This window comes from Aphelocoma coerulescens, chromosome 7 (genome assembly GCF_041296385.1).
Source record: "Aphelocoma coerulescens isolate FSJ_1873_10779 chromosome 7, UR_Acoe_1.0, whole genome shotgun sequence".
NCBI lineage: Eukaryota > Metazoa > Chordata > Aves > Passeriformes > Corvidae > Aphelocoma > Aphelocoma coerulescens.
This window is the reverse complement of record NC_091021.1, coordinates 21,392,248-21,416,098: the sequence shown is the minus strand read 5'-3', so window position 1 is coordinate 21,416,098 and position 23,851 is coordinate 21,392,248. Positions and strand designations below refer to the sequence as shown.

The window sequence follows — 23,851 nt, the reverse complement described above, 5'->3', positions numbered from 1 at the left end:
TACACTCAACACATATGAAATACTGCTTGACATAGTATAGGATAAAATCTCAGCATTTATGTTATGTGCCATTATTTCCAAACAGTCTCAATTTTAACATAAAATCTTATTCTGGATTAAATACTGGCAAGCAGTCCTCAAAAAAAAAAAATTCCTGTAAACCTGTTAGCTAGCAGGCTTTACATATTATAACTACAAAATCCAGGAAAATGTTGGGGTAAGTAAAAGCAGGAAGAAAACCTAACAATTGGAGCCTATAAACAGTATCTTAAAGAACATCATCAGAAAAAAAAAAGAACTGATTGATTTGAGTATTTCTAAAATGATCATAGTATCAAATCCCCATTTTCTTTTTCTAAAATAAATCATTATATACTTTCAAGGTTTAATTGTAAATTTAACATTTACAATTCATTGTGTTTCTCTCCTCCTTTATTAACTTAAGATTTATGGATAAAGATGCATTACAGCAGTGTATTTTGGGAGGAAGACTGGAAAGTTTGTAAGAATGTTTGGGCAGTGGAAATATGAGAACAGCCAAAGAAAGATGCTTAGAAATAAGACAGATTCCAACAGTTCAGACAGTGATGTCAGGTCCTTATTACTTTTCCAAAATAAGCCTCCTCAGATTCTCTCTTATACCCTCACTATTGACAACCAGCTCTGAAGAAGTGCTTATAAAATGCTTTGGTTTTCCTCATCTTCTACATTTTCACCTTGCTTTTCTATGAAAGTGAAGAAGCATTGCATGATATATTGAGAATATCTCAACAACACGTGCAAGGGGGGATTTTGTGCCCTGTGCTGCAAAAGAACCATCAAAATAAACCACAAAAATTATCTAGATTCCAAAATCCTCTGATCCCTGCACATATCACCTGGAAGAAAACCAGAGCCCTCTCCCTACTCCCAAAAAAACCCCAATCAACCACCAGGAAACAAGAGAGAAGCATTAAGAAGCTGAAGGAGTAAAGACACATCTGACCCATTCATTTCTACTACAAATGTCCTGATAACCTATCATGCAGATGTGAAATTATATATACATATATCAAATTCTGAGAAAGGACAGCATATAATACATGAATAAAATTACTACTACTGGCCCAACAAAGTCATAGGTAAACTCTTAACTTACTTGAATAAAGAAAAAAAACCATCCTACTTTATATCTCTAGCTATCACTGCCTGCCTTAAGACCTCAGCTTCAAGTCCTGCAATGTCCAAGGCAGTCCTGCAATGTCCAACCATAAATAAGCAAGCAGATGAGATCAGAAACTGCAAAGACAGTCAATGACTTCACTTCAAAGTGCCACATAAACGGGCCTGGGAAACCCTTCTCCCCTTCAACAGTGTAGTGAAAATATTCTCCATGCCCATGTAAGTACAAGGGAATAAGATGCACTGAGCTAGGTAAAACAGAATACACAATACTTAAACACAAAAGCACATTTACAAAAAGAAGAATTTATATTTTCAGAGTGAAGTCAGGGAAGAGGAATTAGATAAAGGCAGAATGGGAATAGGGGGAAAAAAAGAAAAAAAAAACCCAACGAAACAACAAACATATGGAAAGACCAAGCTCCTTTTAAATCCGAAGATTTAAAAGAATGCACAAAGCCAGAATCCTAAAAGATCCACTCAACTTGTTGAGTTCTTACCCTTTCAAGAAAAATTAAGTACATCTTTCTTTACTAGTAGCTGTAGAATTACAAACTTATTGAAGATTTAGCAAAAAGGAACTTTCTCCAAGCAGTGAGTACTTTAAAAACTGAATGAAGTAAAATATAGCTTAAGGAGGGTGCCAAGGATGGAATTAGTGAGGCTGATTTGTAATGTGGGTGGAAGGAGAGGATCAAAATTGCAGGCAAGTGGAAGTATGAGACCATGAATCAGAGACCAGCAGAGGATACAGAAGGGTTTGTGTCTGGAGACTTCGGAGGGTAAACGGAAAAAGCAGTAACTCTTCAGAAATTAAAGTTGGGAAACCTAGGAACAACTTTCAACATATAACGGTACCTGATCTATGTGGAGTTAAAGATTCTGAATTTAAAAATTTTTTTAGAAAAATTTAAAAATTAAAGCCCAATTTTTTTGCATAGGTTGAATTTCTGATTTTACAACGATGCCTGAAAATCATCAGAAATTCCACCTCTGGAAATTCCACCTATTACACTGTTGTCATCAACTAACACACAGCTTGTTTATCTTACTAACTAAAGAAGTAAAAAACCCATCCATCCAGGCAAATAATTTCTATGTTCTCAAAGCCAGAATGGTTACATTTCTGATTCTGCACAACATTAATTTTTAATAAGACAGAATGTTTAAGTCCATAGCTGCTAGTAAGGAAAGAAATACTTCATCATTGCCTCAAAGGGTTACAACGCAGCATGACAAGTTGTAAACATTTGTTTTTTCAACTTTGTTACTAACAGATATTTTGGCTCCTTTTTTTTTACTAGATCAGAGACAAAGCATTATTCCTCATAAAAAGTGTTTTCAACATCACTGTCACAAGAACAGTTAAACAGTAGCCAGCCCAGTAGATTATCCTATACTTGCAATATTACGCTCAGTTGTTTTGTCAGCCTAGTTTGACAGTACAGAAGGACTGATGTAGGTTTTACAAAAGTCAAGAGCAATACAATGATACTTAAACAAATGGCAAACTAGTGAATGACAAAAAACCAAACTCAACACGCCATATTCTTTCCTAATGCTCTTCAAATTACTTTAATACGTACATATAAAAGGTTTTGGGATAATAGTAACACAAAGCTTCCATTGCTACTCTACTGAAGGTCCCATTTCCTTGAACATTCTTATTTAACTCACTTAATTCAGCAAAGATCCCAGCACATCAAATGGGGGATGGGGAACACCAGGGAGGGGACACAGACGGACAAAAAACCCAAACAAAACATGGAACAGTCAAACTGAATGAAAAAAAAATTTGTAATTCATTTTGTGAAAAAAATAGAAGAAGCAGTTCCTCCAGAAAACTTTGTCAATGGGAAGTCTGTATTAAGGGGAGAGCTGAAAATGCTTATGCTCTTCCCACTGCAAAACATTTAGAAGTTACCTGTCAAGCCCCGTGTATAGAAGAGCTTCAGTCTTCAGAAAAAAATCCATCTGAAGGTCTGACATTAAAGTAAGGTGAATTATCAAAAGGGAAAATTAATTCTCAACAGAAAACCAAGGCCCATAAAAAAAAAAATTGTTAAATCAATATATCAATAACTCAGGAATATTAGATTGAAAATTGATTTGATTTCAAAGAAAAATATGCATATTTCTAATGATGTTCTTTTAAGATAGGATGGTGTTCTCCTTGTTGGAGGTTTTTTGACTCTTTCTGTTGGAGGAAAATAAAAGCTCACAACATTTCTTATTTAACAGAGCAACTGTTTGCATTGTTTGGGAAAAAGAGGTTTGTTTGTCTATTATTAAATAAGATTCCAAACCAAGTAGCTCTATTTCCAGCAGAGAAATGAAAATCAAATAAACGTGCAGAAAGTATTTTTAAAACACAGCTAAGAAAGCTTCCAAGCTGTACTATTTCTTCAATGAGAACCTCTTTAGAGCTAAAGCTTGTGACAAAACCAGTGCTTTCTCACAGAAGAAAGATTAAGCACAGCTAAAAATACTCACATGCTTTATTTTCTTTAACTGAGAATAGTAATCCTGATAACCATACACAAGCAGCAGAGTTGACATTAATACAAGTTCCCAAGGGAAACATTTCATAGATAGATTAGGGACTCATCCTTTAACCACCTATGGCACTCTGATCATTTACAACAACCAAACAAAGCACATGCTCCTTCTGAACTGGATAACCTCCTAGCAAATAAAAACAAATCCAGGAACCCTGAATTCTACAAAAATTCCCATGGTATTCCATTTCTGCATTTAAAAAAACCCATTTCTTAAGCCATGAAAAAAAGCAGTTTTATCCACCTATCCCATGAGGATTTTAACTCAGAACACATCTACTGGAACTCCAGTTAGTAAGTGTTTAAATTTACTTCATAAAGAGCTGCATGTTTAACTGTGGGACCTTAACTCAGGAGAGAATTCAGGTGAAGTGTCAAGTTTTCAATTCGTTGCTACAGCTCAGAACAGCGGGGGTGGTTCTGAGCCCTCCATTGTTGCACACTGCACAGTCAGAGTTTCCTCTTCATTGTGCTAAGGCTGGGCACAGCCACAGAACTCTACAGGAATCCAGGAGCCAACATCTCGGCTTCTTGTCATTCTCTAATGCCCTGACGTCAGCTCTGAGTGCTAGAGCTGTACACAGTGATACTCACAGCGAAGAGCAACTTTCTCAAACTCCAGGCAGCTATGTGAACTGAAGTTAGAGTAGCAGGACAGCTGCTGGGGAAGAAAGTGAGAGCCAGGTGAAAAGAAAAGAAAGTACACAATCAGATCTGGTTTAACTTGCAAGCAGCCGTAAAAGAGAACACCTGGTATTCCTTGTATTCCCTACGTTAACACAGCAACTCATTATACTGACTTGTCAATTTCTACAAAAAAAGAATAAATATTTAGTTGAGCATTCTAACTTTGTTACAGCTCCAAGGGCTGGCTGGATAATCTGGCATCTGCTGTTCCACAGTACTCACAAAACTACAACAGTGGCAGCTCAGAACAGCAGTCAGGCCAGAAAAACCAGCATGCTGAGAAATTTTTTTCCAAGCTACAGTCAAGATTGTCAGAAACAAGCACTGCACTTTATGGAGGGAGACCTATTTAAATGTTGCCAGATTACAGGAGTGATCTGGCATTTTTTTTGTTCCTGACTTGAATATTCCTAGTGAATTACTCTATCTGTCACATGACAGGAGTTCCGTAGAGACCTTCAGTTTCCTCTGGAATCTAGGGTTTTGGTCTCCTACAACGGACTCTTTTCTTCTTCCACCCAACACAGATGTGTCTACTCAAAACAGTGATCTTCAGGTTTACATAAACATTGTGATCTCACTTAAAGTACATAAAAAAAAAAAAATCCAGTAACAGTCGAAAGAACCGATCCTAAGATAACACCAAAACCCAGCTTCCAGTCTCAAGCACCTTTTCCCCTCAAATGCTTTTGATACCTCACTATCTTGCTCCCACTTTTCTTTTTCACAGGATACCAACACACTTGGACAAAGCTTGGAAATAATTCTGCTGATCTCTATTTGTGTATTACCCTCCTACACGTTTTTTCACCCTAGTATCCACATTCCACCCCCTAATGTTTTTTTGATCTCATTCCCACAGCAACACACTCCAGCAGGGAACATTACCAGTAACTATTCCATAGGCACCCAGCTATGACTTCAGACTTGACAAAGTTTGAGTAAACAGCTTTTAAATACAACATTCAGGTAACAGCACCAGTGTCGTTCCACTATTTGAGGTTGCCTTGCTTAAGGCAGATACATTAAGAAAAACAACATAATCACCCCAAGAAGAGTTATGTGTACATTTGGAACTCAGCTGGCAAACTGGCCTCTGGAATGATTAGCATTCAAGTGGCTCCTGATGGGCACCCACCCACAAAGGAGCTAACTACCTGCTTCAAACATCCAGCAAGCTCTACATTCCCAAATTCTAAAAATTCTTTCCATTTTGGTATTGCTCATTTACTTGTTCTTCATCAGTGTCATTAGGGTGAGAAGAACATGTAAGTACTATCTTGAAGTCCTCGGTCTAAGAAATGAAGCACATCTGAGAAAGGACTACTTGTTAGACCCATAATGGCCTAACCTCTGATCCTAGACAGTGCTACCACTTAGTAGCACAAGCAAAAAATGTCTTGCACTTATTGATAAACATGTGCATACAATATACAGAGAAACGGCAACAGCTAATTCATTGCAAAAGAAAAATGTAGTTTCATCCTTATTTAAATTTCACCAAACTGAGCAAAGTCAGATGCATACCCAAGTCCCCACCCCCACTCTGCTGCTGTGGCTTGGGCATAGAATGCTTGTTTGAAGCTACTTGCTGTCCCTTCCCACACTGCAACAGGAAGGACTTTCATTTATACTTGAACAAACCTGTGGCTATGTTGTGAGCTGACTCAACCAAACACTTGAAAGAGAAGGAAGAGAGCTCAAATCAGTATTCCAAGCTTGACACCAGACATTTGCCAACACTGCGCCACAGCTGATATCTCCAGAGACCCGAAATGTGATTGAAATGATTTGATAAAATCTCAGTTACATGCAAGTGAAAAGGTAAATTTCTTGGGTTTTCTGAAAACATCTCTCACTTCCTGAGACAGCCCTGGGAATGATGTGAAAAACACTTCTCTCCTGCTCTCCTTAAATTTTTCAAATACATCCACTAGGCCAAGCAACAGTGAATGGGAGCCTGAAGACACACAGAGAAGTGTTTCTGGCACTAAGGTAATCAAAGCTGTTCGGCCCTGCCCCTTTCCCCACACAACCACCTCTATCTCCTAAGCATGTTTTTGTTAGACACACAATGAAAATGACAAAAACAAAGGGGGTTTGCTTGGGTAAAGCAGGTCAAAAGCTGATATTTTGTATGCAAGCACATAGTTTTAAATATGATTTAAGGGAACAAATTAAATAATGCAATATTCTCAGAAACACCACAATTGAATTAAAGGTGGATCTCAACACGAATTCTAGTATTTCAAAAGATATCAATATTACATCTACCGAAATCCTCATTTGCTCCAATATTCTAATGGCATATTAAGCCATAATACAGTTCTTCATGGTAAAATTCTGTGTCAACTACTGGCATCTACTTGTAATGTAAAAAAGTATCTACTCCAGGGTACAGGATTGCTGCCCAGCAACAGCAGGAAAATTGTGTTCAAAAGGTAGAATACCAACTACAGCCACTTCTTTTTTTATTTGTAAGTATTAAATCACACATTTTCCTATCACTTTATAAAGCAAATTCAGCTCTGTGATGAACAGGAGCAGACTTTGTCAACTGGCCTGGCAGGAGCTCACTGCCATGAGTGCTGCTCAGATTCAGGCTAAGATAGATGAGCTATAAAACCACCTTCAAAGTAGGTCCAGCCAAGTTTCTCCTGCTAGGGGAAGAAACTATGTGTCATGGCCAGCCAGTTACTGGGCACACCTCCTATTCATCATATTCCAAAATATTCCAGCCAGTTGCTGGGCACACTCTCTATTCACCATATTATAAACAACAACGACAAAAAAATCCAGCAGAGGCCATTTTTAAAAAAATCTTTCCTTATTTACCTTGAATGTTCAGAGAGAATAATATGGGCATGTTTCTCACCAAATTCAGGCAAATATTATTATCCACAACCAATTTTAATAAACAATTTTTCAATAGGAAAGCATAATCTTGCATTAAAAAAAAAAAAAAAAAAAAAGACAGGATCCTTTCCCAAAGCTTGTCTCCATAGATCTGATAACAAAATTCTATATTAAAGAGCCAGGAGTGATTAAGTTATATAGGGGTTCCAAGCCTTAACAAACATCAGTGCTTGAAAATTCAAAACACTACCTTCTTAGCAGTCAGCATAAACAAACTTTCTCAGCTGTTAAGAGTTACCAGCAATTACTCCACAGAACTTCAAGCAGTGATTTAAGAACACACTGGCTGGTAAACAGTTTTCAGCTGCAGATTAACAATACTTTCAACCTGGCTAGACAAGTTAAGAAGAAGTTAATGCAGTATATTACATCATTTTGTAATACATTTAAAGAAAAATGCTATTTCAACTGAAATTCTTCCCAGATTGCACAAATTTTCCTATCTCTCAGAGAGGGAACCACAGTAACTGCATACTATTCAAAAATGTATCTGTGGACTATTTTCAGTAAGACTGGGAGTTGTCTGGTATATCCACATTTTTTTCCTCAAATTCAGCGACTTGGTGAGCAAATTATACCATCTTAAGGAAATAGTTAAGACTGTCAATAAAGAACTTCTGTAGCAAGAAAGTCATGGCAACTTGATTTTCTAAGTACCAAATGATATGTGAACAGCCGATAAAGGGCCTGAAAACCTCTCTGCAGAGCTAATGCAATGAGCACTATTGTTAGCTACATGTTTCTCAAAACTGAGAAATGGATGCTGACAGATGCTTGAAGACACATAAAGGGAACTTAGACATCAAGCAGCAGCCAAAACTCACTACATGAAACAGCTTTATGGCCGGCAACGGGCCTAGAGGAACTGTCAGAACAGCCAAAGTTTTAATTGTGTCTTTTTGCTTGTTTTGAAATTCCTGATCACAAGTAAAACTGCCACTTCCTAACTTGGAATAAAGCACTATTATCCTACACCCAGTCCTTCCAAATGTGCTTACGTACCCAGAGTCTCAAAAATGCAGTAATTATCTATACATTAATTATACCTTCTACATTGATTAACAATGTAAAGTTCATTTCTTAATGGTTACATATAAATGTGGAACGGTGACAAGGCCTTAAGTGAATACCCCTCCCTTTTTGAGTCTTCCATACAGCCATGACTTCAAACTAATTTGATTATTGCTGCAAATACTACAGTAAATTGCCATCATCTGCACCTGTTTACACTGTAGGCACTTGGTCAGAAATCCAAGTAATCCATTTTTGTAAACAGCATGGAAGCTTCATGAAAATGTTCATGTTAAAAAATACACCCACCATGTATTTTGTCCACTCTATTTACAGATAACTCCAGCAGTCTTGCCAGTATTTTTATTCACTCTCGTTCCTACTGGAATCACTGAGTGAATTAATTTTCTTGAAACGTACCTGACTAGTTAAGGAAAAATCCTCCTCCTACTGATCTATAACTGAGGTAGTTTTATTTAAGATTTAAAAAACATATTCTATAAAGTTGTATTTTCTGACATACTACAAGCAAAATAAAAACAGAGGGCCCTAACATGTAAAAAGAAACAAGTCGGCCCTTTTACTACTGCCAACAGGTGCTGCTTGTTTTCCCCAGCGTCGGCAGTTCCCAGAGCACCGAGGAGGGCACAGTCGTCCCACACCGCCACCGCTCTCACCCAGAGAGCTGGAAGTTGACTCCGCACACCTAAGGATGCTCCGACTGGCAAGCGTCGACCTGCAGGGATTTCCCAGAGGCGCCGATCCCGGCAGTGCCGTGCACCCAGCAGGTCCCGCGCCGGCAGCGCCACAGCCTGGCAGAGGCAGCGGGACGGCGATGCCGGCGGGCGGCTCGTCCCTGCGGGAGTGCCCGCGGCGCGGGGCTGGCGCTGCAGCCGCTGCTCGGTCGGGCACCGCCAAGGAGGGCTCCGGCGGCCCGACGGCCCGGTCGCGCAGCCCCAGCCAGGAGGAGCGGCCGAGGTGCCCTCGAGGCGCCGCTCCCCCGCTCCCGCTGCCGTTTAACGGTCGCGCCGCTCCATCTGCCCGGGTCCCGCCCGGGGCTTCCGCCTCGCCCCCGCCGCGGGAGCCCCGGGAAGGGGCACAGGCAGCATCCGCGCCCCCGGCGCTGGGGAGCCGCCTCTCGCCGCTGGCTGCCTCCCAAGCGCCGCACCTCACAGCCGGACGCGCGCGGCACCGGCCTCCCCGACCCGAGCTGCCCCCTCGCTCTCACCTCACCCCACCCCACCCAGCCCTGCGCACGGCCGGGCTCCCGCCGGCTGTTCCTCTGGAGCCGGGGGCGGCCGCGCTCCCGCCCGCGCCCTCAGCTGTGCTTACCCGGAGGGTGGCAGGGCGGCCGCCGGCCGAGCGCCGCCGTCCATGCCGGCGGCCAAGGGAGCGCAGGGCGGGCGCAAGCCGGGGACCCGCCCGCACAACCTCGGCTCCCCGCCTCACCTGCTCGGGGCGGGCTGAGGAGGGCGGCTCTGCTCGGTAGCCCCCGGCGCCGCCTCACCCCCGAGCCCGGGCATTCCCCGCTGTTTGCAGCGGGGACACTAGGCGTCTGCTCGGGGCGGCGGCCGTGGTCACGGGCTGCGACAGGCTCCTGCCGCTCCCGGAACCACACCTTGGGCGGAGGGGAAAAAAACACAGAAGAAAAAAAAAACAAAAACCAACCCAAAACCGAACTTGGCGGCGAGAAACTTGAAAGGCGGAACCTTCCCCGCTCCGGCACGCGCGGAGACACAGAGACTCCCTGTTCCCGTTCCAGCGCCTCCTCCCGCCCCCACACACCCGGCTGTCCCTCCAGCTGCGGCCGGAGTGGGGACTCCGCTCGGCCCCGGCCGCGGGCTGTCAGCGGCCAGCGGGGGCAGGGCCGCTCCTCTCGGCTGGAATTTTCCTCTCCCCGAGCGAACCGTCCCGGCGGCCGCCTCGGGCTCAGTCCTTTCCCATTCCAGCCACCAGGGCGCGAGGCGAAATCCCCACAGGTGGGGAAAGCCAGGCGCGGAGCCCGGGGCCGGGATGCGGTCGGACCCCGCGGTGGGGTCCGGCACCCCCAGGAAAACCCTTCTGCCCGGCCATCGGGGCTGGGCCGCCCTGTGCCCGCTGCCGAGCGCGCCGGGACGCGGCTGAGCCCCGTCACGGGTGACGAGCTCCCGGGGTCAGGGGTGATTTCAGCCTGATCTGCGTTTGCTCGCCGAGCATGACGGCACTTCAGCTTTTCTATGCAGTAACCCCTGAGCAGATCGGGCACTAATGCGCTGCGTACCTGTGTCAGCACAGAGCGCCGTTCCTGCTCTGCCGTGGGACCAGATGATATTGCACAGTACATGCAACTCTTTATACAGGTAATATTTTGCCCAGTGCTTAACAAAAGTTAAAAAATAGCCAACGTCAAAGCATTTATACCTTTCTTCTTTTCTCCATAGGAAGAAAGTAGAACGTTGCATCCAATTATAAAGTCCTCTTTTTGACTAATTCTAAGATTATGTATCTGGAAAAAATTAATATCATTGACCATTCGATGTTAATATTTATAATACTTGATGTTAATATTCTTCATAGCTAGTGTAATACTGTATGTAGCATTGCACAGCTATTGTACTTTAATAACATTTTGCTTCTCCCTGTATATGCCCTCTCATCTGCACTGTGCTTCTTCAATAAAGATTTTTTTTCTGCTTTTTCACAGGAGACTAAGCCTGAAGCCACCTGTTTTGAGAGACCCTAGAGGTTGTTCACACCCTGAATAACCACATGCCATTATCAGGCACACCTCATTAATCTGTGTATGTTTCTTAAACCAAAAAATTAATCACTGGTGAGTCAGATGGATTTTCCATGGTCCAGTTCTCAGAGAGGCAATGTTCAATGAATTGATCAATTAAGAGTCTCAGGAACCGTTTCATTGAAGACCTTATGTAGGTTTTGGACCTGTTTTCTCTTTTGACAGTCCACTTTCTATTCTCACACTCCTCAAATTGTTTGGCCACTTCTGCTTGAGATCGCTCAAAGAATGACCAGCAAAGCTATGAGCAAAAGTTAGATTTATTGTTAAACTACAAAGCACAACAAATTCCTTGGCAAATTTCATTCTACTTACAAAGAGCAACTAAGGCACAACAAAGGGAAAGCAAACAACAACAAAACCAAACAAAATCCAGGCAATCAAAACAGGAATTAATTGTAACTACCTAGTGTATGTGTGTTTCTGTGTGTAAAGACAGTGTAAAAGAGGATGAAGGGAATGTGGCCTAAAGCTTAACAACACTTTAACTTAACTTGCACCTTAATTTATATTTTAATCTTAACAACCTAACAGAGAAATAACACTTAACAGCACTTAGTCTAAATTATAACTATAACTTAAACTAACTTCCAGATTTGCTACAGCATATGTGCAGAGGGTATGCACACAGGCAGAAAGAGTTAGTGCAAGATAAGGTACCTGTGGAAAAATTTCCCTCAGAGGTCAGTGAAAATACTCACTTTGGATGCTTTTGCATCTCCTATCAGGTGAAGGATCGGGCCTTGAGGAGTGAGGATATCGGCCCAGGACACGTCATGGTTCAGTGATCCTCCAGGTATAACAAACCTCAGGGTTTGCTGGCTCTGAGAGGCGTCCCACTCAGAGGGAGATGCTGGTCACAGGCCCACTGTGGTCCAGGAGAGCTCAAAGGGCCCCATTTTGGACTACTGTTTATAGGGTCACAAGAGAGTGGGCTTTAGTCATAACAATGTTTCATCCCGGCCACAGTTTGGGTCGGCACTTTCTTTGAAATCATGAGAATAGGAGTGTTATGCCATTCAGGCCAGAGAAATCTTTTCCAAGGCTGGTCAGGAGAAAAACAGAAGCAGACAGTGCTTTTTATAAGCTCAGAAAGAGCTGAGCCCAGGTGATGTTTTCAAGGATGAGGCCTAACAAGCATTTTCTCAGATCACACTGCAGCCTGGAAAGGGGCTGAGGGGGTGAAGAGGGAGGATGCACCAGCACAACTTCCTAGATTAGGACGAAGGTTGACAAATTCTTTTTTGACTGTTCCTGCAATCAGGCCACGGTAACTTTCTGCATTCAGTTTGCAGCGTTAGTTTAAGTACAAAAGAACTCTCTGTTTCCAACCAGCTACTTCTTGAGCAAAACCATTATGTGACAGCACCTTCTAAATTGTAATGAAACTTCCATGCTGCAAAGGTGTGAGATGATTCAAGATTATAATGATGTTTCAACCGAAGACCCTGTAGCTGATTGTGTATTAGTTAGAATAATTACATGTGTTTGTGTCATGTTGTCATCCCTTCTAATAAACTTTGCTTCACCACCAACAGATAAGGAACTGTTGTAGCACTCCCTTTATAATCTCATTTGAAAACTAGTACATGCTATAGTCTAATTCTTTTGGCAAGTATTAATGCCAGAAAGATTGCAATCTATTGAATAGCTCACATGGGCTCATACTAGAAACTCAGCAATGCCAGGCAGAAAAGTGACATTAGGGAAATAACTAAAAAAAACCATTATCAGTGGTGACAATTTCCAATAGAGCCTGGGAGAGTATCTAAAAATGCAGTTCACTAAATAATGCCAATCTCATTTTAAGAGGGGAGAGGTTATGCTTATTGTCTTACACCACCACATGTCTTATCTTGGTTGTCAGCTAAACACATATGAAATTCTGATCACTAGAAGCACTGTAGGCTCTAAACTTGAGTGCCTGCAGGCCATGTTCTGCAGGGGCAGTTTTACAGTAACTAGACTTAAAATAGTTGAGTTACTGGAGATACCATTTCTCTTAGGGGTCTCAGTTCTTAGAGACAGATTCTGGACTCCTATGGCACATCATTTCTTTATCAACAGAAAATCAGTTCTGTGTTCGAATTTCAAAAGATGTTGACAGCATCAAATGCTCTTTTTAAATTTTTTAATTTTTATAAAGTTTCCAACTTTGTCCTGAGCTCAAGACATCATTCATACAAAGCAAACATAACTCTCATACACAATAAACAGAAGGCCACATCAGAGAATACCAAGTGGGTTATTAACACACTATTCATTGTCTCTCCTATTGAATAGCCAATGGAAAAAAACCCCACAACAAAACATTTAAAGTTCCCTCGATTTTTCAAGCTGATCCATGAAGATATCATTGTAACAATCAAGTGGTAGATTATTAATTGCACCATTGCAATAATGTCATCTTTTGTTGATGGTTTGAGGTAAAACAATCATTTATCTGGAGGCATTAATCCCTGTGGCAAGCTGCCAGCCACTGCACTTGGTGAATGTACTCAGTGCTATTTTGTATTTAGCATAAATGTTTGCAGATTCTGATTACTGTTAGCATAACCTTCAAATTATGCATGTAGTGAGAACTGCTAATTGCAGTTTGTATTTGAAGGAGAACTTCTATCTTAGGTAGAGACGTTAAGTTCCAGGTGTCTTACTAACTATGGGATTTTTATATAAGTTAAATCACTAAAAACAAAGCTTTGCTTGTTCTAAAACAGCAGCAATATCCCATGGCATTTTTCGTAAGAGTCCAAAGTCGTCCTAGATAGCTTCAGTACTTGTGGTTGCTCTCCTCTGTTCAAGAAGTTGCCAGAAAAGTGAATACAAATATTTTTGAATGAAAGATGTAGAAATGTAATGTAATGTAGAAATGTAATAGACAGTATGATTTTCAAAGAGGTATGCCCATTATTGCATAAGGTGAAAGCTTTTTGAAGAGTTAAATAGACCACAGGAACCTTAGAATATTTTTCACTCCTGTAAAGGTCTGCTTACAAGGTCTTTTAAAATTTCTTAATAGGTAACAGGTTATTAGTGACATTTTGTGATTTAAGGATGGAACCTGAATGCACTCCTAATGTAGTTTTGTACATTGAAAATCATACTGTGTCACACTGTAGTTGTTTTGAATAACACTGTGCAAAGTAGGTATGATTATGAACTGAAAGGTGTTCTTCTTAAGTTAATTTTCTGATGCATAATTAAAATATATTAGAAAGCTGAGCTGTTTATTCTATACATTTTATCATGTATAGCAGACATGATAAAAAACAGGTTTTTACCCTTCTAGTATAAAGATGAAACAAGGAATTATTATATGATTCTTCATTTTGTTTAAATGAAAACTAAATCCACGTGTAATTCCTTTTCTACGGAGTAGTCAGTCAGCTTATGTTGCGTGCTGTTGAACAGCTGCTGTTTCTGTGTTTGCATTCCAGAATGCGGGTTCGGTTTTGGGAGGCATGCACACACATGTATACAGCCACTGAAAGCGTTGCTGTAGGCACAGGGACAGGTTTGGGAGCCCATTTAAACTGTGCCCTTCACTGAAGAGCACTGTCCCCCATACACAGCACTGGTGAGGCCACACCTCGAATCCTGTGTTCAGTTCTGAACTACAAGACATTGAGGTGCTGGGGCGTGTCCAGCTTTGGCCTGATAGACTAAGCAGAAATAAGTCTACAAAAAAGTACCCCACGACTATTGGATATAGGACTAAGTAATTTCTGCCTTTTTGTTTTCCCAATAGTAAATACTACATATAATACTGTCCCAAATAGTTTTTGCTCCTAATACGTGTATTACAGGCATTCACTTTCTTAGAGATACATTGTTCTTTTAGGTCGTGTTTAAGGCCTGAGTGATAATACTATGATGTACTCTCGTTACTACCTTTGTGTTTTCACTCTGGTAGTATTTTATTTTTTCCTTTGGATCATCAAAGCAAATGTTTTACTGCTTACATGTCATGATTTCTAAGTTTTGTTGTTGAGCAGTATTTTTGGGGATGCATTAAATAAGAATTAGTGAGGTATTCCTGTGGATTAACATTGCAATTGAGTAATATTAGAAAGCTTCAGACGATGCTGAGTAGTGAGTGATGTAAGGTGTAGAATCACATATGCTGTGAAGGAACCTGTTGCAAAGTTAATTATTTTTTAAAACAGTTTTGTCTAATTCTTTCAAATCATGTTAGCCACAGTAGTTGCAATGAAACATAGATAAGAATTAATTTAAATGTTAATCTTAGCTGGGGTTTAGAAGAAACTACAAATTCACTAAATTGCTCTCATGCACTAAATTTCCACATTATGAATGCACACAGTGTGCAAAATCCTCAACACTGAAGTCTGCAAAGCCTAAACAGTAAAAAACATTTCTGAAGAATACCACCTCTGGAAAGAAATACATTCATAATATCTGTTCAATTGATTAGTAATGCATTAACTTATGTCTTATTGTATCATATAACACTACAAGAAACATAATGTCCTTTTTCTATTAGAAAAATTCACTTAGATCCAAAAGAGATTTGGGGATTTCTTCAACAGCGATACAGAAAATGTAGCAATAGCTACACTATAAGCAGATGAGTTATCTTAGGTCCCGAAATCTATATTGCTATGGTTGTATTGTGTCATGAAAACAAGATACATTAGCCGAGGAGAAGCCTTATGCTGCACAAATTTGTATCTCTTGGTACTTAGCCAGCTTGCTCAGAACTAGCCTGCGTAACTTTACAGCTCTCATGCTTCTGGACAGCCTCGGAGGTGCTGCATACATTTAGTAGAATCTAATGCCGTATGTTAAGATGCTTTTGAAGCATGGAGAGGGAGGTAAATACTTCTACTGGATGATATGAACTGTGTACTTTTATAAGACAACTGAATAAATCGGGAGGAGAGAGGGAAGAGATGCTCCTCCTCTGGAATGCTAACAAGAAAGTGAAGTTGTTCTGTGTGCAGTGTGCTTATTCAGGTCTGCTTTAGGGACCTATGGCTGGAAGGGGCCCCACAATGAGCTCCAAAGGGCCACATCATGTCTATTTTAAACACAAGATGGTACTGAGATGTTCAGCACAGACAAATCAAAGAAAATTTTGATTACATATGTGCACACAGTGAATTCTAAGGACCTGGAGAAAAGTATTTGTTGGGAAAAAAGGCTCATCCCACCTTCATATGCTGGCAGTTTCAAGAATACATCGCACCAAGTTCTATTTAAGTCACGTTGTAGGCACATATTCTTCTTCATAGATCCAGAAATTATTAGTGTTCTAAGCTTTTGGAAAGCTGGAATTTTTTTTTTTTTTTCCCAATAAACATTTGAATAAGAGTCATGAACATATGCTTACACGAACGTTTCAGTCAGAGTACCTGGCAGAGTTCACCAACCTTTTCAAACACACTGGACAGGAGTCCAAGGCTGTGTATTACAATTGAGTGTGGTTTTACGTCTAGTATAAGGTTCATCACGGGGAGATGAAACATTAGTTACAGTAATTCTTTGAGGTTTTGATCTGAAAATTATTCCTGCTCTGAGTTTGAGAGCTTGCATAAATAATTTCAAGTAATTTCAAAGCCCAGCTTTGACTGCTTCTCTTCTGCAGTTTGCCATTGTCTCCTTGCAGAATTACCTCGGTAGTGAGCATCTATGTGTAGTCAACACAGCTTGTGCAGACATGTCAAAGACAGTTTTAAATTAGCATATGTGTGAAGCTCAGCTCAGCTCAGGCTAAAAACTCAGTTTCAGAGCCAGGTTTCTGGAGAATGTAGAAGAGAAATTATTTCTCTCCTTGGCTATGCTTAGCAACAGTACACAGGATAGGATAGCTCAAGGTATATTCTCTGGTAAGAATCCACCAGATATCGCTGTATCTGCCCTGGAAACAAAAAATGGTAATTAAGTAGCAAAGTAGTCTCGCATGTAACAATATGCCCCTGGCAACACAGACTGAGAAAGCTGTCTTGCCTTTGTGTTGTAGAAAAACACAACTTGCATCCATACCTATTTATTATTGTTGTACCAGACTGCAGTGTATATATTCGGCATCATTAAATGCTTCTAATTTAAGCAGTTAAGTTTTAGCTAAGTCTAATTTTATTTAAGAAATGTTTGAACAATTTTCTAGCACTAGTTTTCCCATTTTTTTTTAATGGAGGGATACTGTCTATACACCATAGGAAGCACTCTTCCTGGCATCAGAAATGCTGTTCTTGCACTCTTCCTTGATTCCAAATTGCTGTGCTAAAATCACTGCTTACTATGCACTGAGTAAGGCACAGTTTGGAAAGTTTCATTTGTATCTTGCCACAATCAGGAGGGAAAAAAGGGCTTAACAATCTAGTTTGGATTTGTTCTGTTTACTATTGCATGAAAATAAATGTAACCATGCTTAGAATTCTCACATACTAATTACCATGTATACAGGCAGCAATTTACATTGCTTTTTACTGTACATTAACATCTATCAATTCATTCTAGTTAAGTACTGTGTACTAATCAGAAACAAAAGTTGCATAAAAATGTCCAAATATTTTCATTAAATATAATGTAAAAATATTAACAAGCTAGGATAGGGCTTTAAATGCTCCATATGAAACCTGCAAAAGAAATGCCCTTAGCTCACCCAGTCTGACTCAGGCATTAGACCAGATTTAGAAGATGTTCTGTGCAATCTTCTATTCATAGCAGTATGACTGTACAATTAAAACATCTGAAGATTCAGCTTTTAAGTAGCACCTTAAAGGTATTTTTAAGCTTTTCCTTGGGAAAGAAAAATCCAACTAAATACAGCAAAACGATTTTGAATGCATGTCAGTCCCACTCCATGACCAACCTGTAACTCCAGTGTCTTGCATTTATGCCAGGAGATGTGAAATTGCTATTGTCATTCTAACTGGAGCCATAGGCCACTGAGCTGCTGTAACAGCACTATAGCTATTTCTGACTTTGTGGAATGGAGCCAATGTTTTTCTCAGAAACAAAGGTTAGAAAATGAAAAGAACACTCATTTTATTCCCCATCTCTTCCTGGAGAAGACTGGGCAACTTAATGGTAAAGAAATCCAACAAGAGTTCTTAAATACAAAGCACCATCTCTGGCTCAGGAAGTTCCTGAACCACAGACTGCTTGATGATAGGAATATTTATGGAAGTATATATGTTTTCCCTTCCTTTTCTAGTGTTCCCTCAACATCCATTTTTTGGACATTGCCTGAGAAAGGATACCAGGCTAGATAAAACATTCAGTCTGACACAGAGAGGCCATTCTCATGTTTCGTGGTTCTTTACATGTATTTGGAAGTCTGACCTCAAAACAGAAAGACCTCATTTTTTAATAAAGGTAAAGGAATGCTATAGATGTAGGCGGTTTCTTTGAACCTACTGTAATTATTATTTCGAGATTTCGCTTTTGGTCTTATTTTTTACATTGTAATGCACCACACCTTTCAAGCACTTAAGCATTCAAAGAGCTGGTGAAGGCAGTTTGGTGGTGTTAGAAGGTAAATTACAGCTCTGCTGAACGACTTACTTGAGTATTGACTTTAGATGCTGTGTAAAGTGGCGATGCTGAATGGCCTCATTAACAACTCTGAGGCCAGTGTGCCTGAGAGATGGCACCAGGACAAGGAGATGTTTTCTCTCTCTCTAGGAGTGTATGAAATGCTTATTGACTGGGCTAAACCTTAAAAGTCAGGCCATTATAGGCAAATCCAAGTTCATGGGCTTCATTCCAGACTAAGATTCACAAAGATAAACATGTATATGCTAATTAATGCTTCAGAGTGTATTTAGGCCAAACAGTTAAAGAGAAAAGACTGAAACAGGATTGAGCTGCCCAGATGTAGAAGCAGGAGAAAGAAAGGGTAAATAAAGAGTCACCCTAAATAGTTTATACTGTTTTGGGGGTTTTTTTTACCACTTATGAAACTGCATTTGAGAAATAAGCAATTGTAGACTGATCAAAATGATATAAACATGAGCTGAGTCACAAAACCACTTTTTAAGTGAATTTTTGTCTCCTGGTTTTACAGACAGAACCCTGCTGCATAACCTGTTTTAAGTAATTCAAGATGCACCTTAGAAAATCCTTGGCCCAAGGGCAGAAAATTTTTGAAACATTTAAAGTGAATGAAAAAGAACAGGAAGATAAAGCTGCAGTGGCTCAGGAGCTAGATTTCTGTGAGGGCAGAAGGAAATTGTTTTAAAACATAGACTGTGCTTATCAAGGATAAAAGGAAACATGAGATTTTTCAGCATAAATTATGAAGACTGAGATGAGAGACAGCATCAACCAGTAAAAATGTCTGGCAAGGCCAGATTACATGGTTAAGGAACATAAAGGTACAGGAACAAATTCATGGCACAAGTAAAAGTAATGTCCTTGGGCTGGACAGATGGTTAACTTTGCTTACTGAGGCTTTAATCCCCAAGTCACTCTGTCGTCTTTAGATCAGAGCAACTATTAGGATAGACTGTATAACTATCATGATATTTATATAAGAAACAACAGCAGCAGCAATAACAAAAATAACTTTAATAATACTAATGATAATAATAATACCTATTCCTTTTCTAAACTTTTCCATTTCACTTTTTTTTCCATTTCACGTGCCACTGATGAAAAAAAACTGCTGAGTGCATAAAGAAAAACTGCAATTGAATTTTGCCACAATTTCATCCTTAGTCAAGACTGAAAGACCTTAATGCTAGTATTCCTCAAGATCTGTGCTCCAATGACTTGATCAACAGTCTTCAGCAAATCAGATTTGTTACTGTCTTAATGTATGAAAAGAACAGAAACAAAGTGATGCAGCTGTATCAAGTAACTATCATTCCTATGTAAACTTGAAAGGTATTGAATATGAATATGAATTATGTATTTCAAACTGAAATAGCAGAAACAACTAAATTGCTCATATCTAGACAACTGCAATTTTTGGTTGCAATTACTGAATATAAAATTAAATTATTCTTGCCCATATCTTTTAATAAAATAACAGATTTTTACTCTTCATGATAAAAATGGTATCTGTTACAAAATAGTAAGAAAAAAGTAAATTCTAGTTCATAAAGACTTACACCAATGATAGTTAACATGAATACAATTTATACAGCTATTATGATGCTTCTGAATTACAAATCAGACTAAATATGTGTTCTGTTGAAAGCAAAGCAAACAACAAAAGTGAATCTGTTCTATTCTAAGAGTCACATCACAGAGACATGTAATGCTTCTCCAGTTAAACATAATAGAAATTACTCTTGAAAAAGAGGAGAACCTATTCTGCCCTATTCTACTGACTCACCAATTCAGAACAAACACACACCATGGGTGAACTCAGCCTATTGGCTTCAAGGGCAAGACCAAGATCCTCTGTGATTCCTAAGGGTGCAGATTTACCTGATGTTTCAAGGTGCATGCACAAGTGTTTTCAAGGTTGCTGAAAGTCTCATTTTTCAAAGGTTGCAGATATTGAAATCTCCATTTCCCTTTAAATTACACACAAGCAGGTAAAAGACTGGACTTAGGGATCACTTAGATGGAGAATAATAAGGAAGGGGGAATTATCTTAAAACTATTTTAAATTTATGTGGAAGCTTTTAAATTTTTTCTTTCTTTTTCCTAATAGGTTTTATTTTTGTGGACAACATGTACCTTGCTTTATATATGACACAATACTATCTTGCAAACTTCTTATTTTATTAAGAATTCATGTCCTAATGCTACATACAGCAGGTTTTTTCATGCATAGTTTGTAACTGAGACTATAACCAGAAAATCGTGCTTGTTCACCTGCACAAGGCAGACAGCTGGAAACTGCTGTCCTATCTTCTGAGTGAATTTGTACCAGCATATCCATATGTGCTATACATGTGCCTGGGCAGGTACTGACAAAAATTACTGATCATTGCAAAGATCCCTCCTAACTGATGGCTTTTTCAATGTAATTTTTGAACACATTCCACAGTTTAAGTTCAGAGAGACACTTGAATCAATGCTGTAGGAGAAAAAATCCAGGAGGTAGATTTCAGAGCAGCAGTTTTGTGATGTACTGAAGTTCTATCCTTACAGATGCCCATTTTTCTAGTTTTAACTAAGCCTCTCTCGTAACTCTAAATTAAATAATGAGATATAGTCTGAAAGTTACTTCTGTTTAAGAGTCCCAGACATCTGGCGTTTATGATAAGAAGCCCTTCACAATCTTCAGCAAAATAGAACATGGGGGAGATAGTGAGGGGCAGCATTCAGAATTCATTATCACAGTCACTGTTAAGAGAACTGTGTAGCAATTATGTGTAGCTAACTGTTAGAAACACTAATCTAAGTTGCACACAGTTACTTCAAAAAAAGACTAAGACCTGGAAGCCTTCTCTGATGACTGTGCAAATCAAATCTCATCCAAGTAAAAACCAAGAGTACAGCACAGAAAAGGTATCCAAAGTCGGTATGATATGACAGAGAACTCTAGTAATCTCTAGTGTGCTTAAGCCGTAAGAACTTTAACCTGATGCTGGAAAGAAGAAAATGAAATAGTATTTCTTAAATCCTTCTATGCAACACAGCTTACTTCTTGTGTTTATCCAGCAAGCTGGCCTTTCCAGAGATCTCTCCAGGTTGCACCAGATAGCAGCGGGTATCACACATAGCAAAATACCACAGCGGATTGCCATCTGATTAGAACTGTACCATTTCATTTGCAAAGTGTACTTCAGTTACAGATTAACAGAAAGGATTTACATTATTGAAGGAGAAAATTTATAGCTGGTAAAAGAAAGGTAAGAAAAAAGCATGCTGGAAATTATAAGGAAACCTCAGGACTTGATTATACCATATGTTTTAGCTTTTGTGCACAGTTTATCATTTTTATGTGAGAAGTCTCATCAAGACCTAATCTACTTTCCAGAGATTATTAACTTGTCCAATGGAAAAAACCATAGATATTTTACTGAATTGTAAGTCAGCTCAAAGCCTCTGAAGTCAAGTCTCAAATTTACATAGTTGGCATGACAAAAAATGTGACCTATTTGGAACAGTGGAATTATAATCTAATCTATTTAATTTTTTATGGTTGCCACCATGGAACTGGTAGTAAAGGCATGGGGTGGTAACACCTTTTCCCATTACTGCTAGAAATCTCTCTCCTCATCTGCTTCAAGATCTACTTTACCAGCAGATCCTTCCTGAATAGTACCTGTGTTTAATCTGCAATACATGAAACAGAAAAGATGGGTAGAATCCCTTGCCTAACTTAAAACAGCAAGTTCCAACAGCTCTTTCAGGTCTCCCTTTCACTACCCAAAGGCATACAAAAGTCAGGTAACTGTTGCAATTTAATCTCTTTAGCAACATTTGATCCAGCAGGCCTAAGAGTATTTTTTGTATTCCCGTACCTAAATACATGCATTAGGCACCACAAACCCAGTATTATAGAGCCCATTGGAAGGATGAGTAGATTCTACAGAAAAAGATCTCTGTGTCAGTCAACAATAAAAGCTTTCCTGAATTTCTTCCACCTGGCATTCACTGTAACCTTAGTCACTTCTCAAATTGTTAAGGCTCATAAACCCTTTTACTGGAAGTGTGAATAAGCAGAAAGGTTTCAGTATTAAAAATATGATTAAGAGCAGCAAGTCTTAGCACACCATCTGCAGTGATCACACTCAAATATTTATTATGTAAGTTCCACTACAGAATAGTCAATGAGGTTTGTCAGAGAGCTGAGGAGAGTTCAGAGGAGAAAGCTGTGTCAAGCAGGTTGTGACAGTATAAAGAGACTACAGAAATATATGCATCCAAGGAGAGAGCTTTCAGGCAGTGGAAGTTGAAATATAGCATTCAGTCACTCAGTTTCATGAATATACGCTGGATTATTACATGAAAGGAAACTGCAGTTCTAGCAATTCTGCGTACTGCAATCCAGGTCCATCTGCTGCCAAGGATGACCTCCTGACAGGCACCTTATTTTCATCTCAGTGCCCTGGATTCTCAATTAGATACTTCACAATCACTTTGACATAATGAATACAGACTTCCTAGAATATTGTCTGATAGTTTGTGCTAAGAGCAAATCCCCAAAAATAGAATGCCTGGTTTCAAAAAGCGGCAGAGACCACTCTTGTCCCTTTTTCTCTGTTCCTTAAAACTCTATTCTCAGCTATTAGACTGCTAACTTTGTAACAGTCATCTTCACTTCCAGAGGCATCCAAGGATCAACAGCTATATTACGAATAGGTTCTCAAGTGTTCTGTGCTTCAGCTTGTCTCTTGTGCAGACTAATACTGCTCTGCCAGTGTTTATTCAGCAGTTGCCATTGTCTGATACAATGGGCCTGGGTTACCATTTATCAGACTTGTTCTTCCAGCTAGTCTACATTCCTTGTCCTTGCCACTTCCAGGATCCGGAGATAACTTTATGAAGATACTTCTGGAGCCTGCCAAAGGGGCATGCTCCCCTCTTCAAAAACGATGATCACTTTCATAATAAATTTAAAACTGAAACAAATACTTTGAAAAATACTTGATTAACAGCCCTGATATAATTATCTTTTTCTTCTTATGCTTTTTGGTTCCAAGAAATTAAAATATCATCTTTCTACATTCTAGCTTGACTTCATTATGTCTTTTCCAAAATTTTCATATTTATAACTTTTTCCACTCTCTGCAAGTTCAGTACAAGCTTTGTGGAGTAGCTTTATTAGGAAGGAGTTTAAGTGTTTTGTACTGTGCACAAACTA

At 39.6% G+C, this 23,851-nt stretch overlaps 1 protein-coding gene across 3 annotated transcripts in view; it reads right to left on the bottom strand.

The window, feature by feature from the left end:
- Window positions 1-9,957, bottom strand: part of COBLL1 (cordon-bleu WH2 repeat protein like 1) — an 80,651-nt gene extending 70,694 nt beyond the window's left edge. For 2 of the 3 annotated variants that reach the window (XM_069020792.1, XM_069020793.1), the window contains exon 1: window positions 9,666-9,957. In XM_069020792.1, coding sequence (XP_068876893.1) covers window positions 9,666-9,709 — 44 coding nt within the window. In that variant the 5' untranslated portion in view covers window positions 9,710-9,957. Of the gene's footprint in view, window positions 1-3,085; window positions 3,144-4,313; window positions 4,366-9,665 lie in introns of those variants that run through there. The other variant, XM_069020790.1, reaches the window with a different exon arrangement.
- Between the last annotated feature and the right edge of the window lie 13,894 nt (window positions 9,958-23,851).